The 16,605-nt window shown below is 41.5% G+C and overlaps 2 protein-coding genes across 2 annotated transcripts; one reads left to right on the top strand and one right to left on the bottom strand.

The window, feature by feature from the left end:
* Nucleotides 1-1,546: 1,546 nt before the first annotated feature.
* On the top strand, nucleotides 1,547-12,200 carry dpys (dihydropyrimidinase). The gene is made up of 9 exons (XM_035164541.2): nucleotides 1,547-2,050; nucleotides 3,024-3,182; nucleotides 3,371-3,550; nucleotides 4,617-4,806; nucleotides 5,438-5,594; nucleotides 5,876-6,017; nucleotides 6,617-6,759; nucleotides 10,256-10,463; nucleotides 11,695-12,200. The coding sequence occupies exons 1-9, from the start codon at nucleotides 1,802-1,804 to the stop codon at nucleotides 11,752-11,754; spliced, it is 1,488 nt and encodes a 495-aa protein (XP_035020432.1). The 5' UTR covers nucleotides 1,547-1,801; the 3' UTR covers nucleotides 11,755-12,200.
* Nucleotides 12,201-13,889: 1,689 nt separating this feature from the next.
* On the bottom strand, nucleotides 13,890-15,957 carry LOC118114221 (dendritic cell-specific transmembrane protein). The gene is made up of 3 exons (XM_035164543.2): nucleotides 14,874-15,957; nucleotides 14,454-14,786; nucleotides 13,890-14,371 (listed from the first exon to the last, which is right to left on the bottom strand). The coding sequence occupies exons 1-3, from the start codon at nucleotides 15,918-15,920 to the stop codon at nucleotides 14,312-14,314; spliced, it is 1,440 nt and encodes a 479-aa protein (XP_035020434.2). The 5' UTR covers nucleotides 15,921-15,957; the 3' UTR covers nucleotides 13,890-14,311.
* Nucleotides 15,958-16,605: the final 648 nt, after the last annotated feature.

The following is a 16,605-nucleotide window of genomic DNA, read 5'->3' on the forward strand; positions in this document are numbered from 1 at the left end:
CATTAAAAGAACTGCTCTAAGTTGGCTAATCATGGAGTCCCTCAGGTTTCTGTGCTCGACACAATTTGATTTATCTTATACATGCTTTCATAAGGAAATATTACAAAAGTAATGTTCTATTACTTGGCCCTGCATGTGGCTGTGGGTCAGGGGTTAGAGCGGCCATCCTCTAACCAGAAGGTTGACAGTTGCCAATAATGGTTGTATATGTGAGTAGGTGTATTGTATATCCAAGCAATAGTTGTAATCATGATAGTGGATGATGGTATGCTTGGCCTTAAAAACAGAAATAGATTATCTTTGTTGAATTTGCTTTAGTTGCTCTCAGCTATACTGTATTTGCCTCTGTTTGCTCATTAGAGCCAGAGTTTATTCTGTGTTCTTCTCCTTCAGGCGATAGGAGCCACAAACCTGCTGAAGTTTGTAGAAATACAGAGGGAGGCTGAGCAGCAGCAGCTTCAGACTCTCATTGCAGAAAAAAGGCATCTTGAGAGGTAAACTAGTCAACTCCATAACACAACTAAAACAGAGCTGGTCTGTGGCAGATAGGTCATGTTTTTCTGTCCATTCAAGTCAAGGGATTGGTCCTAAGACCCAGTATTAAACAGGCTCCGGGTTAAATTATTAAATCCCATATTATTGATAAGCTCCAACATTATCAGTTATGCTCTCGGTACTGGAGAAAATATTCAAATAGATGTCCTATAGAAGTTTTCCTCCACATTTTATCTCACCAACTGTGTTGTATAGCTACAGATAACATGTAGAAGAGAGATCTTCTCTCCAAGCATGTCAGCAGCCTGGAGCCCACATGCTGAGTTAACTATATGACCATTGTTATGAGTGCTTTCATTAACTCAATCTGAAAATATTAGAGCAGCATCTGGGCTGTCATTCACAAATTCACAGTTTCGGGGGCAGGAGCAGATTTAGTCAGTTTGGGGCTTCAGGCAAACTGCCACACAGTAGAAGTCTATAACAATGATTTATACCCACAGTGATCTAATTGATCAGAACACTTTTCCTTTTCAATGACTTCTATACGAGTTCATCAACAGATTATTTGGCAGAAGTGAGGATGTGACCGAGAGAGAAGGTGTGGGACCTGTACAATCATGTTTATCTCTGCCTGTATTTGTAAAGTAATGTGTAGAGGATTTACAGTGTTGTAAGCTTTGTTCACAAATATCTCTACCTCTCACACCAACAGTCTTTGGTAGAATAATCTTTTTTTTTTTTTTAGATTTGGTTATTTTACCTAATGGCGAGAATAATACAATCAAACTGAGATCTGGGAATGGAATATTACGGTAAATGGAACACATTTCTACTTCTACTTCTGTTTTTTACCAACCTGAGGCGAAACTGGTCTGTGCAAACCAGAGGTGTCCTTTTCATTATGATCTATAATTAGAGGAGATATAGTTCTATATGGCATTTTTTAGGCTTTGATTTTGAAATTACTCCACAGAATGTACTTGCGCCTTACGTGAACTTTGATTTATTGTGAAATCATTTCTTACTTGCTGTTACCGTAATGCCTGAATTATAGTCGCAACTTGAAATACCAACGGGTCATGTTTGACAGTGTATTTCGAAGAGGAGGCTGCTCTGACTGCACTTTACTAACTTGTTATCCCATACGTTGCATGGGCTGAGTTGAATAATCACAGTTGCAGGGCCAGACTACACAGAGGGGTCAGTGGTATCTCAGTGAACTTTGGAGCTGACACACACACACAGAGAGACACACACAGTCAGACCATAGATTGTCATTAAGTGTCCACGGCGCACGGCAGCAATGGAGCCCAGCGGGATCCTGATCAAGGGAGGCAACGTGGTGAACGAGGAGTGCTCCGCCATCTGCGACGTCTACATAGAAAAAGGGAAAATAGTAGAAGTTGGACTGAACCTCCAGATCCCAGCGGGGGTGCGAGTCATCGATGCCACCGATAAACTGGTGATCCCGGGCGGCATCGACACGCACACGCACATGGAGCTGGCGTTCATGGGCACTAAGGCAGTCGATGACTTCTATATTGGAACCAAGGTTTGTTTTTAGCTGGATTGCGTAATAGCACTGCTCTCTGGTGCGTTCAAGTGCATCAAGTTAGACAGATACAAAGGAGAATAATAGAAAAAGTTAAACAGCTGGTGGAACCTCATTACCTTCACTAACTTCAAGACTTCTCAGGATAAAATTGGTCTATATGCAACCTAGAAGCTTGTTACAATGACAACAGAGGAAACTGGTCTTATATGCATCCTCACCATTATACACTGGTCTGCTTGCATCACCTTTGAATTAAATGTGAGCCAAACCACTTCACTCCTCTCCATTATGTGACTCTGAATATTTCTCTAAACTTCTCTCCAAGTTCGAAGTCAATACACTTCAATCTAAACATTCTGCTGAATTCTCATGCTGCATGCAAAACTCTAAGAACAACTTTTTAAATCTAAATTCAATTGAGTGCATGCTGGGATAACAATCAATCAATCAAATTGTATTTGTATAGCCCATATCACAAATCACAATTTGTCTCATAGGGTTTAACATCCTCTGTCCTTAACCCTCAACAAGAGTAAGGAAAAACTACAACAACAAAAAACAGATTACAGGAGAAAAACCTGCCACATGTGAGGATCCCTCTCCCAGGACGGACAGAAGTGCTTTAGATCAGTGTGTAACATAATACAAGATTGTTTAACCTGTTACTTTTCTTCCCCCACCTGGATGCTGAGATAATAATGGCAGGTTACTGCAATATGTCAATTAATGTGAAGTAAAAATCCACAGAATTTAAAACTGTTGTGTTTAACATATGTAGTCTTAATCTGTTAAGTGCATTTCTTTGATCTTAATCTATTCATGATTCCATTCTATACGTGAACCTTCAGCTATGTGTTTTTTATCATGTTATAATTGACAGAAGGTGAAATGAGGATGGATTGTGTCAGCACTAAGCTTTGACTGAAGCAGTTAGTCTTTAACTTCTGTGCTAATGTTTGTGTTCCACCAGGCTGCTCTTGCAGGAGGGACCACAATGATCGTGGACTTTGTCATCCCCCACAAGGGCAAGTCTCTGCTGGAGGCCTACGACTGCTGGCGGCAGACAGCTGACCCCAAAGTGTGCTGCGACTATTCACTGCATGTCGCTGTCACATGGTGGAGTGACCAGGTGACTGAGCAATTAATTGTTGATAAAAAATAAAACTTCTTTTGGCAATGCATATTATGTTTGAAATCTGTGTCATAAACGGCACCATGCAGACGTGTCTGTCTCCTTTTTGTCAAATGGAGAAATGAGAATCACGTTTAATCAGAGAAATTCTTCCTTGTATTTCTCCAAACTTGTCTCACCCTCAGGTCAAGAAAGAAATGGAGACTCTGGCCAAAGAGAAAGGAGTGAACTCCTTCAAGATGTTTATGGCCTATAAAGACGTTTTCATGCTGGATGACTCCGAGCTTTACGCTGCCTTCTCTCAGTGTAAGGAGATTGGAGCTATAGCTCAGGTTCATGCTGAGAATGGAGATCTGATCGCAGAGGTCAGTATGAGCACATGTGATGTTGTGTCTATGAAGTGTGGAAAAAGAACATTGTTAACAGCACATTTTAAAAACAGCATCAGGGATTATTAGGTTAATGAGAAATATGATAGAAACAGTGTTTATTTGTCTCATCGTGGACAGTGACACCAAACTGCTTAAAATGTATTCCCCCCCCACACACACACACACAACAAATTTAATACATTACACACACACACACACACACACACACACACACATAGTCGTCTCTCCATATCATTACATAGATTTTCTGGAGAATTACTCTAACCTGAACCTTACTACTTACCTTAACCTTAAAAAATGTCTTTGCCTCAAAATGTATTGATTTACAATATGGGGACTTTCTTTTAGTCCCCATTAAGAAGACAAGTCCCCATAATGTGACTGTATGAACAGATTTAGGTCCCAACAACACAAGTAATACCTGGAACACTATTGACACAACAGTGGTCAGAATATTCAGGTGTATTTAGTGATATGTGCAGAATTAGCATTTTAAAATCAACAATCCTGACAGTTCTCAATGAATGGACGTATTAAAGGATTGTCACAAGAATAGGATTTTTTCACCACTGATATTTTCTCCTCTTACATTTGCAAAAGCACATGAAAATTGTTTAAATTGTATGCCTTTCATGCAACAGTATGAGAGTCAAAATGTCTGCCCTGAAAAAGCCTAGTATTTCTCATTGTGTTTGTTTTTTTAAATTTGAATGTCATGGCAACAAATCACCACTAGGGAGTAGCAAATGGCAGGAAAGCAACTTGTGGTTCTTGTGGTGGGGAACCCATGATACTCCCTGGGAAGTGTGTTTAAGGTTTATTAAGTATGTGTGTGGACTGTTAATGTTTGTAGAAACCTTTTAAATTAGCTTTTCACCATACACACTGTGTTTCTGTGGATATAATGTGTTTTAACCACAACCATTACAAACTCTGTACCTGTCCGTTTCCTCTCTGCTTGGACACAAACTGTTCTGTGCTTTGCTTTCATCACATTTAACCTTTATCCTTCCTTGTCGTCTCTGCTGGGGCCCGACAGGGGGCTAAGAAGATGCTGGCCCTGGGCATTACGGGGCCCGAGGGCCATGAGCTGTGTCGGCCAGAGGAGGTGGAGGCTGAGGCCACCCAGAGAGCCATCACCATAGCTCACGCTGTCAACTGCCCGCTCTATGTGGTCCATGTCATGAGCAAATCTGCTGCCAAGGTGGTGTCTAATGCACGCAGAGATGGTGAGTGGGAGTCTGCTACCACCTGCTGTTTAAATAGAGGACAGCAAGTGTAAGAGACGATAGGTTTGTCTTTGTCAATGTCAACATTTATTTCGTCTTATTATTTTCGTCTGCGTTTGTTTGTTTATTTGTTTGTCTGTTAGTTAACTGGATTACGCAAAAACTATAAAACAGATTACCATGAAACTTGGTGGAAGGAACCCTTTACAGTTCGGTGTGGATTTGGATTAGGAGGCAGATACAGGAAATTGTTTTAAATCACTTTCTATAATATTGTGAGATTGTTCAACATTATCTTTGATTTCTCAGAGAATTATTCATGGGTCTTGATGAAAGAATCAGGCATGTTTACAGGACATATATTTATGAGTTTGTGCAATTTTGTGCAGATCCAAATAAGAAAACATATGTAGTAAGTTTAAATGTTGTTTCGTATGGGGACTGTTGGACCCTCAGTGTGCCACTCCAGTTTTTAATGTAATTGCTTTTTCATGGTTAAAATGTAGATTGTTTTCCCCTCTCACTTTTAATCATTGTCTATAGTGGACCAGCTTTAAAACACTACTTAGAAAAATAACAACTTGGCCAGGTGTTGTTTTTGATATTTTTCTTTTTCTATATCTCTCTTGAGGCCGTGTGGTGTTCGGGGAGCCCATTGCAGCAGGGCTGGGTACAGATGGCACCAACTACTGGCACAAGGACTGGTCCCATGCTGCTGGCTTTGTCATGGGTCCTCCACTAAGACCTGACCCCAGCACTCCTGGGTACCTCATGGACCTGCTGGCCAAGTAAGTGCAACTGAAGGTGCAGCATATTGGTAACAAACCATATCAGTAATTCTTATGGAAGAGAGTTTTTAACAATATGAAATGCTGAAAATGTGAAAATCAAACTCTAATTCGTCAACTGCAATTCGAGTTTTATGTGTTTGAGCAAGAAGCAGAAACAGATATAACATGAGCTAGAATTTATGTATAAAAACTAATTTGCATAGAATCTGGGTTTGAAGAATAACTCTGATAATGTGATTGTCATTTGTTTTTCACACGTTTATTTCTCATCATTCTAGTGATGATCTCAGTGTGACGGGAACAGACAACTGCACCTTCTCCGTGTGCCAGAAGGCCCTGGGAAAAGACGACTTCACCAAGATCCCTAACGGCGTGAACGGCGTGGAGGACAGGATGTCTGTCATCTGGGAGAAAGGAGTGGTACGTCCGACTCATAATAACTAACTGGACTTTATCAGACACTGCTCTTTACTGAGATATAAGTCTGAGTAGAAGACATCTGAGCTGCAGCTGCTGCTGTGTAGAGCCATTACGGAGCTTCCTGTCGTTACACAGTTTGCAATAATGTAATAATAATATTTGTTTTTACAAAGCCCTGTTTTTATGTGTCTTACGTCAGCTTGATAATTCTTACTGTGACGCACAGTCATGGCTGCTTACTCATCATGTATGGGACAACAGTGAGCAGGGGCCTTTTTACATTTCTACGTCATGAAAATACAAAAATTTATCACAAAGCTGAATGTCTGACTAAGAATGTATTTACCCTTTTAAAAAACTGTTTTTCTCAGCTGAAATAAATGAAATAACAATACAAACAGAAAAGGCAGTAAACTCTTGGAGCTGCAGACGTTGCATTTTCTTGCCATTGTTGTGAGGACAGTGTTTCAGCCCGGCCACCCCAAGGCCACGGGAAAAGATTTACCACTTGCAACAGAGCTTGCAAATCAGTCTGCTAATTCTTCACTGTGCCTCCCTCCATACTCAAACTGGGTGCTTTGTGTATTTCTTTCCCTCAGCACAGCGGGAAAATGGACGAGAATCGATTTGTTGCCGTCACCAGCAGCAACGCAGCAAAAATCTTCAACTTCTACCCGCAGAAAGGCCGTATCGCCAAGAACTCGGATGCTGATGTGGTTATATGGGACCCTAAGCTGACAAGGTGAGGACCCTGACTCCGACCATTCAGCATACTGGGAGTAAGCCTTTAAAATACAGCTGGGAAGAAAAGCTCCCAGACAGTGTGTGTGTGTGTGTGTGTGTGTGTGTGTGTGTGTGTGTGTGTGTGTGTGTGTGTGTGTCGTGCGTGTCGTGCACTTTAATATGTATATGACTGCGATGCACATCCTGAATGCTTATCCGTCCACATTAAGTCTGATGTGTCTACCAGTGCTGTAGATGCAGATGCTGCTGCTGCAGTACTGGGGATACTTGAAAGCATGTCAAGCATTCAGTTAAATAAGATGAGGCTGTTGAGCTCAGCAGTAAATCATGCAGTCTATACTGGCAGCTAGAACGAGAAGAAATGCATCTTTCACCTTGCGCCACTTCATTACACAAACAAACACACACACATGCGTGTAAGGTGACGTCTGTGCTGTGTTGTCTAAAGCTGCAAATGAAAGCCTAACACAGTTTACACGTTCATCAGTCAGTTAAAAAAAAGACTGGTTATTTTCCCTGTTTGGTTATGTTGTTTTGGGGGGGAAGGATTTTAAATACACTTACATAAGCTAGGTGCACACAGCATCAGTGGGACAATGACGATGGCTCATGGTGAGGATCTTAAAGATGACGAATATTTCACGTGGGAGCTAAACCAATTTTCATAGTACTGAACACAGAGTATTAAGGCTATTTTCAGTAACAGTTCCAGGATATCACAACTGATCACGTCATTGTTTCTTTGCATTTTCTTATTTTCCTCCTCAAGTCCCCGAGTGGTGGACAGTATGCTGCACTGTGGAGCACATGGGCAGATGCAGGTACAGAGGACAGTTTGTATTCCAGTAGCTTGCATACTGTAGCACACTCAGACTTATATAACGCAGAACGCCACTGCTCTGCTCTGTGTGCTGGAGAATCTGGGCTGAGCCCCTCAGGGAAGTCACTAACCGCCGATGTGAATTAGAGACGAACACAGTGCATCATGGTGTAATTTGCTGTAAATGAATCCACTGGTAACACAGGAGAAGCCTGTGTGAGGCCTGAGACTTTGACAGTTCAGACTGTAGATGAGTTTACAGCTTAAAGCTCCTCAGGCTCGTCCTCCCTGGACATCACCTCTGTGTGTGATTGTTTATGTATGTTCCGCCTTTACCACGTGTGTGTGTCTGCAGATGTTATAATGCCTTTCAAGCATGAGAGCGTCTCGTGTATGATTGCTGCAGCCGTGAATTCATCTGTGAAACTGTGCAATTAATTGCCCTCAGTGCAAGTGTCGCTTCATAACATCCGGGACCAGGGGCCACAAACAGTTGCATAACCAGAAACGCAGAGGAAGCTCAGTCAGTTGCCTTGTGTCTCCGTAATTGGGTATACTTGAATAATGAGGACAGATCTCAGTGCACAGTGTCTGGCTTCTCAAATCAACAGGAAATGTGTGTTTGTGAATGGAGGAGAAGAAGGCTAAAAAAAATCTATTCAGTGTTTCATCTGGTTGAGTCAAATTTATTTCTCTGTTCCCCACTCAAGAATGTTTAATATGTTACACTTCATCAAGTACTGTGTAAAGCTTTCAATCCTTTTATTATCAAACGTTGTGATAGGATTTTTCTCTAAGATTCCTACATTTCCCACAAGTTGTGTTTCAAGCTGCTTTAACAGTGGTTTGCAGTTGTACATGTTTTTATTTGAAATTTCCCTTATTGACCATTCATGAGCAGTATATCAATTTTAATGTTTTTCTTTTTGCTTAGGTTTTTCTTATTGCTAACGGCTAAGCCCCAGCTCTGGGTTGTTGGTGTGTGAAATATACGGTGAAGCATGTGGCACACGTTGCTGCACAATACACCATAGTGCAGTTCCAGGTGTTAAGCTGTGGCGAACACTGAGGCAATGACAGAGAGGCCATTCTCATTGTTAATTTGTTTACAGTTAAAATCATTTTAAAGGGCCCATATTGTTTAAAATACATTTTCTGGACTTTTACTATCCGTAATGACTTGAAGGGGGTCAGTAGGGACCCTCAAAGTATGAAAACAGTCGCTCCGATGACTTTTTCACTCAGTCCATTCGAAGAAATATGTTATTGAAACGTCACGTTTAGTACTTCCTCCCCCGTATGATGTCATTCAGGATTGCACTTGTCTCTCAGCCCCACTCAGCCGGTCCCAGTCCGAAAACAGCCCGTTCTGTCTAGAGGGCCAGAGAGAGGCAGAAGAGAGGACATGGAAATACACATTGCAGCAGTTTTTTTGACTTTAAACCACTGATATATCATCTTAGGGGAACCAATACCTCAAATTAAGTCCCAGAAAGATGTAAAATATGGGCCCTTTAAAGCTGTTATTGTAAAGTGATGCTCTTACCTTGCTCTTTCAACCTAGAAATGTGCTTGTCCTCGAAGGCAGCAAATTACTTGACAATATTTACAATTATATTTATATTGTAGCTGGTTTGTCAGGAAGCAGATCTGATCCTCAGTCCCTCTTTCCCTCTTCCTCCTCCTTCATCCATCTCTCACTCTGCAGTTTACTCTGCCTCTCCACCTCTTGCCCCTCCATGGTTTCACACATTACCCCCCACTGTGCCTCACTGCTCTTCAGCCAGGCAGTCGATTTGGGCTTTGGTGAGTGTGTCAGTTTTCTGATGAACTCGTCCTTGTGTTTGAGCTCCTCCTTGAGCTGGCTCTGCTCTTTCCAGCAGGTGGACTTGCTCCTTTAAAGCCCCAAGGCATAGCTTACTTGTGCATGTGTTGTCCATCCCCCCCTTGACCGATCAGCTCCAAAGATAATCGTCTGGAGATACCCTCCTAAGTAATGTTCTCACCAAGTTTGGTAAAAATCTGTCCATGCCCTGTTGAGTCTGGGCAACTATCATCGTGAGGACACTACATTCATTCATTGTGGACAGCCTAACTAAACCCTCATCCCTAACCTTAACCAGACTACAATTCACGTCTGACTACCCAACTTAACCAGGAGCTCAGTAATGACGTTGTGCCAGGTTCTGGTCCCCATGAGGTCTACTGGTCCTGACAAGGTCAGAGTCGCTAAATAGGTTTTAAAAACTGTACACACCGACACAAATATACACACACTGAGGCAGAGGGGTGAAAACAATGCCCTGCTGCTGACTGTGCCAGCACGCAGGAAAATAAGCAGCACTGCAAATGTTGAGGTGTCTCTTTCATTGACTAAAAGAAGCTTAGTAAGCTTCTTAGAGAAGAGAGCATTACATGAGCAAACGCTGAATAAATAATACACTACGGCGCTTGTTGCTGCACAGTAAGTGAGCCGCACTAACCTGATGCTGTGTATGCGTACATCTTGGCCTGATTCAGTCTGTTTCAGATTGGAACACAATGCATTAAGACTTCACTGTGGGCTTCTGTTTTCTGGTATAAAGCATGTGGCGATTACCTCACATATATATCACACAGGCTGCATGTGATCAGGAACCTAAGTGTTTGCAAACATGTGGTTGTGTCTTGGTAGGACAATCTCAGCCAAGACCCACCACCAGGCCGTGGACTACAACATCTTCGAGGGCATGGAGTGTCACGGTGTCCCCGTCGTCACCATCGCTGGAGGAAAAGTGGTCTATGAGGAGGGGCAGCTGAAGGTGTCACCAGGACACGGCAGATTCATCCACAGGAAACCCTTCTCCGAGTTCGTTTACAAAAGAATCAAGCAAAGAGAGCAGGTCAGTTCCATACAACACATTTCAGTCCTCAGAAATAACACCCCTCTCTTTAAAATGTGACTTAGTCTCCTTTCCCATGTGCTCCACTCCACCTGGTGCACAGAATAAGCTTTCAGACATTGTATTTAAGGGTGTGACTTTTGGAAAAATAAAACTAAGATAAGAAAACAATATGTAGTATAAAGAACATGCAATACCTATCCATTTATGTATTTAGTAAATCAGCTAGAATCCATATTATTTTATAAAAGAGATCATTAGATAACTATTACACTGAAGAACATAGAAATAAATCTCACACAAGTCTGAAGTTCCTGTCCGTCAGCCACCTGGAGTGATAAACCTTCATAATCATAAATGAAAGAGGCTGTTAGCAACTAGCTGGTAAACATAGCTGAGCCGATATTTCTTGCTAAGCCCAGCTAAGCTAACCTGTAACTTCATATTCACCATAGAGACATGAGAGTAGTAGTGATTTCATGATCTAACTCAAAGTAAGGAGACAAATGAGAGTATTCCCAGTGTTTTGTACTATAGGCACTAGACGATTTGTAATACTCACTCTCTTCCACACAAACACACTGACCATCTGTCACAGTCAGATTGACCATCAGCAGTGCCTGTGGTAGGTGGCCATCCATAAAGTACACAGCTCCAAAACGTAATCTTCTGGAGACACAGTCCCAAGTGATATTCACACCAAGTTTGATGAAAATCCATCCATGTGTTGTGCAGTTATTTTGTGCGCACACACACACACAAACCGTGCCTTGATAAACACTGTCTGCTGCTTAAAATTTAAAGGTACATTTACTGGTTACTTTAATACATGGTTATAGTAGAGTAAATGGTCTGTAATCATAAAGCACTTTTCTAGTGTTCTACTACTCAAAGCTCTTTACAGTACAGTTTAGCCATTCTCCCACACTTCTGCTTGCTTCTATGTGGAGCACTTTCTCTGTCACACATCACACACTGCCAGCAGAGCTGTTAGGGGCTATTTGGGTTTAGTATCTGGCCCGAGGACACTTAGGCACGCTGAACTAGGGTGACGGGGATCGACCTGCCGACCTTCTGGTTAGTGGGACAGAAGGAAGATAAGAGGATAAAATGAAATGCAGGAAAATGAAAATCTTTGGTAGGTGCACATTTAACAGGCTTAGTTGAGTTGGAATAAGCCTGGACCTGATGAGGAACTTAACCTTTCTTTTGCTTTGCATCTGACCTGCAGGTGGGGAAACCTGCAGCTGTGATCAGAAAACCCTATGAAGGCAAAGTCATTTCTCTATGAACAGCTTAACTAGAGCATGAAAGCTCCTGAGCTCCAGCTGTGTGTCTCCAGTACAATCCAGAAGCTGTCAATTCCAAGACAACTGACACAGCAATTCTACTCAGTCATTTCAATCACTGTGTGCTGCTAAGCTTTGGGGCCTTTTCAGACAACTCAGGTCTATGTCCTGTTGGCAGATAATACCTTTGTTATATTTACTCAACCCTGTGAGGTTTCCAGGTCATCTCTGCTCAGTACACAGGTTAGCAGAGCCATCTCTCTGCTGCTCAAAGTGATAGTTGCTCTAACATATATATATATATATATCACGTCATTCGGTTTAAGGAATATAAATAGGGCTTATACATTTAATGGTTTAAAAAAACTGTTGTGATAAGAGGATTTTTGTCATTTTTATATTATGCAAATTATTTTATAAATATAATTGTGGAATAAAAAAAAAGATATTTACCAATTTGCCTGGTTTTTCTAAAATGTTTGTTGCCATTGGCGACAGAACTGATGTTTCTCACCCAAAAGCAGTTTTGATGAAATATTCATTTCAAATGCACTGACATGCGTGAAAGTATTAAGGTTTGCTTTGTTGACCCAGATTGACTCTTTATTTTCATATTCAGCAGCATCACACATTATCATACGCGCTCCATCCTTGTCCATGTATGGACTGCACTCGTTCCTTCCCTGGTGAAAAAAGGTCTGCGGCTGTCACCGAGCGTCATGAGGCAGCTTCCTATTGGGCTGGCATGCTGGCGTGGTATTATGCCACAGGGCCAGTTGAGACATAATGTGAGCTTATCAGGTTGCCACACGGGTCAGTGGCGGCGTGTGAGTCACAGAAGGCCTACTCATCCTTGAGCTGCACCACTTCCTCTCGTCCCTGGCAGTGGAAGTGATGGTGTGGGGCTGGCGGTATTGGAATTTACAGTCAAGAATTTTGCCCCACTGGATTTGAACCAGTCATCTATAGGTAATGCATTCCCAGCCGTCAACTTCAAGTATTCCTGCACATGGATGTGTCAATATTCATGTAAATAATATCACTCATATTCTAAACTCATACAGTGTAATTGTGGAAACAAAATAACACCAGGACAAACATAAAATGTCTATGTTCAAATATTCCTAATGCAGTGATAAATAATTTTATAATTTTCTTTTTTATAAATACAAACACCAGACAAAAGGATCAAAATCAAGCGAGCAAGACTTTTTTGTGCATAATAGTGCATAATACAAACCAATGGCAAGAACCACTGATGGAAAATGAACAGTGGAAAAGGAAGCAAGAGGAAGAGGAAGCAAGAGGAAGAGGAAGCAAGAGGAAGAGGAAGCGACTAAAATAAGTAGCAATGAAAAGAAAAACATGATGAGTGGATATGCTCACAAAAAACAAACAACTGAAACGGTCTCAGAGGTAAAAAACTAGATAGGATAAATAGAGTTACCTGACGTTATTATTGATATACAGCTGATTTATAAAATATTAATACCATTTATAAATTATTTACCAACCCATAATGAAGCTGTTTTTAAAGAGAGAAACAAAATAAACAGTTCAACTTAAAAAACACCCATCACTTCTCTTGCCTGTGCTGGCTGAAGACAGTAACACTTGTCAGCAGGTAATTGGAAAGAGGACATTGTGGTTCACTGCACACAGGGGGACGTCTGTCTGTGGTTATGTAACCAAATATTGCTCTTCTACACTCTGAAGGGGGGAAATGACCAAATCCTCACTCTGTATTTTAGGTTATTAGAAGCTGTCTTAAATGAATACAGCAGTTGATAAATTATAAGATTCACTGAATCCATATTTAATTTCAAATCCTAAAAATTTGAGATATTTACAGTATTTTACATCTTGTTATTTAGTTTTTGTAATAATGTGAAATCTAATGTAAAAGTGTAACGTACAAACTGTTCAGGATTATACTCACAGTTTGAGGTAGATCATAGACTATTGTCTGTTATATAATGGACATACTGTAATATGTATGAAATGTCTCATTATTATGAAATGACATTTCTACGTGGTTCTCCATGGTTTCCATTATTGTCAGTTGACTGTTGTTTTATATATATATATATATATATATATATATATATATAAAGACTAAGGAAGTTGAAGTGCTGTATACTGAATTACAATATGACTATAACAGTGAATATATTATTTCATATACCTCCCTCTGTAAAGTTCATTACATGCAAATATAAGTTAATAATATGAGGCAACAAATCAACATGGCACAGTGGATAAGAGAAAACACTGACCTCCTGCTGTTGGTCCACAAAAGGCCAGACAATCACCTGGATTCATTTCTGGACACCATGAATGGGGCCTGTGCCCCGTTTCATGTCCATCCACCCGACTTGTAGAGTCATTTAAAATGTCAATGTCATGGTGGTACATGGAGGAAAAGTCAGACTATCGCCAAAGTCATTAGCATCATGGCAGTATAAAATGTGTCCATCCAGTGGCTGTTGGTCCAACTGTCCAAAAGAATGACATTTCCATCCCCAGAGCCATGAGCAGGGCTGTGATATCCTGATGTCCTCACACGACACTTTGTGGATTCTGTTTGGGTCGAAAGAGCAGCGGGCACCAGAAACGTGGCTGATCACAGAAGAACAGAAAAACCCAGGATTAAAAAATACATTTTCATCACTTCGGTTTTAAAATATTTAGCCATGCAAACCTTAAGAATTAGTGATCTGAGGCCAGAGTTGTTTTCATCCTTCCTCCTTTTCAATCTCTTCCGCAGGATCTTGTCGTGCAGGTACGCCACTCGCTCCTCCGCAGCGGTGGAGAAGAATCGCTCACAGACCATCAGCCTGAGCTGGGTCACTTTGGAAGCCACCAGGGCCATAATGAGCAGGACGAGCAGAATGACAGCCAGTGGAAATATGGAGTTATAGAGCAGCAGCTTGGGTTTAGGAAGGCACTTCTTCTCGAACAAGGTCACAGAGAAGGAAAAGTCTTTTTGATGACTCTCCTCACTAAGTGGTATACCAATTAAAGTCGCAATCCCCTGAAATGATGAAGAATTAGTAAACCATGGCTACGTGACTGAAATGATTGTAATAAGTTCTTAAAACAATTTCACAGACATACTTACTTTGATGCTCATCAACAGGGGGACATTGAAGGGTTCCAGCTCTGATAACTTCGTTGTTATAATATCCACAAAGCAGTACAATAAAGCATCCACAGTTATAAATATGACCCAAGTCACAAAATGGAAAACAATTGAAGCACCAAAGTTGAGAACAGCTTTCCTCTCCCTGGTGGTGGGACGGGCGGAGAGGAAAGCTGTGTACAGCTTCCCCTCCTCTGGTGTGAGGGGGAGGAGGTGGGGCTTTCCTTCTGCCTTCTGCCTCTCGTCAAAACGGACAAATCTGCCGCCGATATACCTGTTTTGATATTTCATGTCACTGCGGTATTTCCTGATGTGCAAGGCTATGAACATCATGAGCACGAGGAAGCTGATGGCAGGAAACATCCTGTCGGCCACAGAGGAAACTGTTTTCACCAGGGACTGTGCAAATTTCACGGTCTCATTCAGCTTCTGCTCCGCTTCACTGAGTTTCACACGGAAGTTTTCTGATTCCAGTCTGGGTGAAACCTTCAGCTTGGAGTCAAAGTTCACTACTCCCAGGTCTGTAATCCCTTTCAGCATGTTTCCTATCCACTTCAACATGTTGACATAGTTACTGAAAGGGGCTGTGATGGCCGACTTCTTCGCCTTGAGGTTGCAAACCATGCTCCTGAGGAGGCCTGTGAGGTTTTCCAAGGTGTTGCGGATGTTTTTGAGAACTACCAAACTGGTCCCAGCAGTTAGCAGCAAGCTCCGACTCTTCTTCATGAAAATAGAGATCACAAAGAGAGTCCCTAAGCATCTTATTCTCTTTGATAAGAAGAGAGCGCCGGTAAGCAACGCCCCAAAGCAGCCCGTAATCCCTCCAGCCACTGCTGTGTCATAGTCCAGGGTGTAGAGCAGGTAGAGGAAGAGCAGGGCGCTGAGCAGCAGGCTGAAGGAGCTGCAGGTCAGGAGCAGGATGATGGTTCTTTGAAAGCTCTCCCTTTTACCAGCTGTGAAAACATCCACGACCAGAAACCCAAAATCTGCAAGACTCTGTTTTATTGTTACCCATGAGAGAAGCATCTTGGATATTAAAGGAGACACTGTGTGATGTCCAAACCCTGGACCCTGGGAAACAAAGAAGGGTAGGTTTAAAGAAAGAAAGGGTTCAATGACCCAGCGTGTAAAACAACAACATTTCAGTTCCGAAAGCTGTACATTTAAATACAAGTACGAACCTGTTGTACATCAGGGCATGCAGTCTTGTGAATGTGGTCTGCAAATGCCTTAAATACGTCCAAAAGAGGAAAACAAACCACAGTCATTAGTCATTTCACAGTCATCCCTATTTTCAACCAAATGCAGAAGTAAAAAGAGGTAAGTATGAGGCTGTGTGAGACACTGTGAGATACTTGATAGTCCTTTTGGTCAAAATCATTATATTCATGATTGTAAGGCTGCTATAGGCCTACATAGCATTCGATGTATAGAGCACAAGACAATACAAATTACAGCAAGCATGATAAAATACCTTTTAATAGGACTCAATGTCAATAAAAAACAATAAAGAAATACAGGGGGTGCAAAAGAGGTTGGAATATTTTGAATCCATAATTACTTCTTGGAAAGACAGCTTCTTTTAAATAATGGAATTTATAACTTTGAAAAGGGGAAATCATTTTAGAAGTTGATGACAGGGTCTTGACGTCAGCAGCTTTACCATGAAAAGCTACTTTTGAAGAGAGTTGTGTGAAACTGTTACGTATGT

The sequence above is a fragment of the Hippoglossus stenolepis genome, chromosome 8, assembly GCF_022539355.2.
Source record: "Hippoglossus stenolepis isolate QCI-W04-F060 chromosome 8, HSTE1.2, whole genome shotgun sequence".
NCBI lineage: Eukaryota > Metazoa > Chordata > Actinopteri > Pleuronectiformes > Pleuronectidae > Hippoglossus > Hippoglossus stenolepis.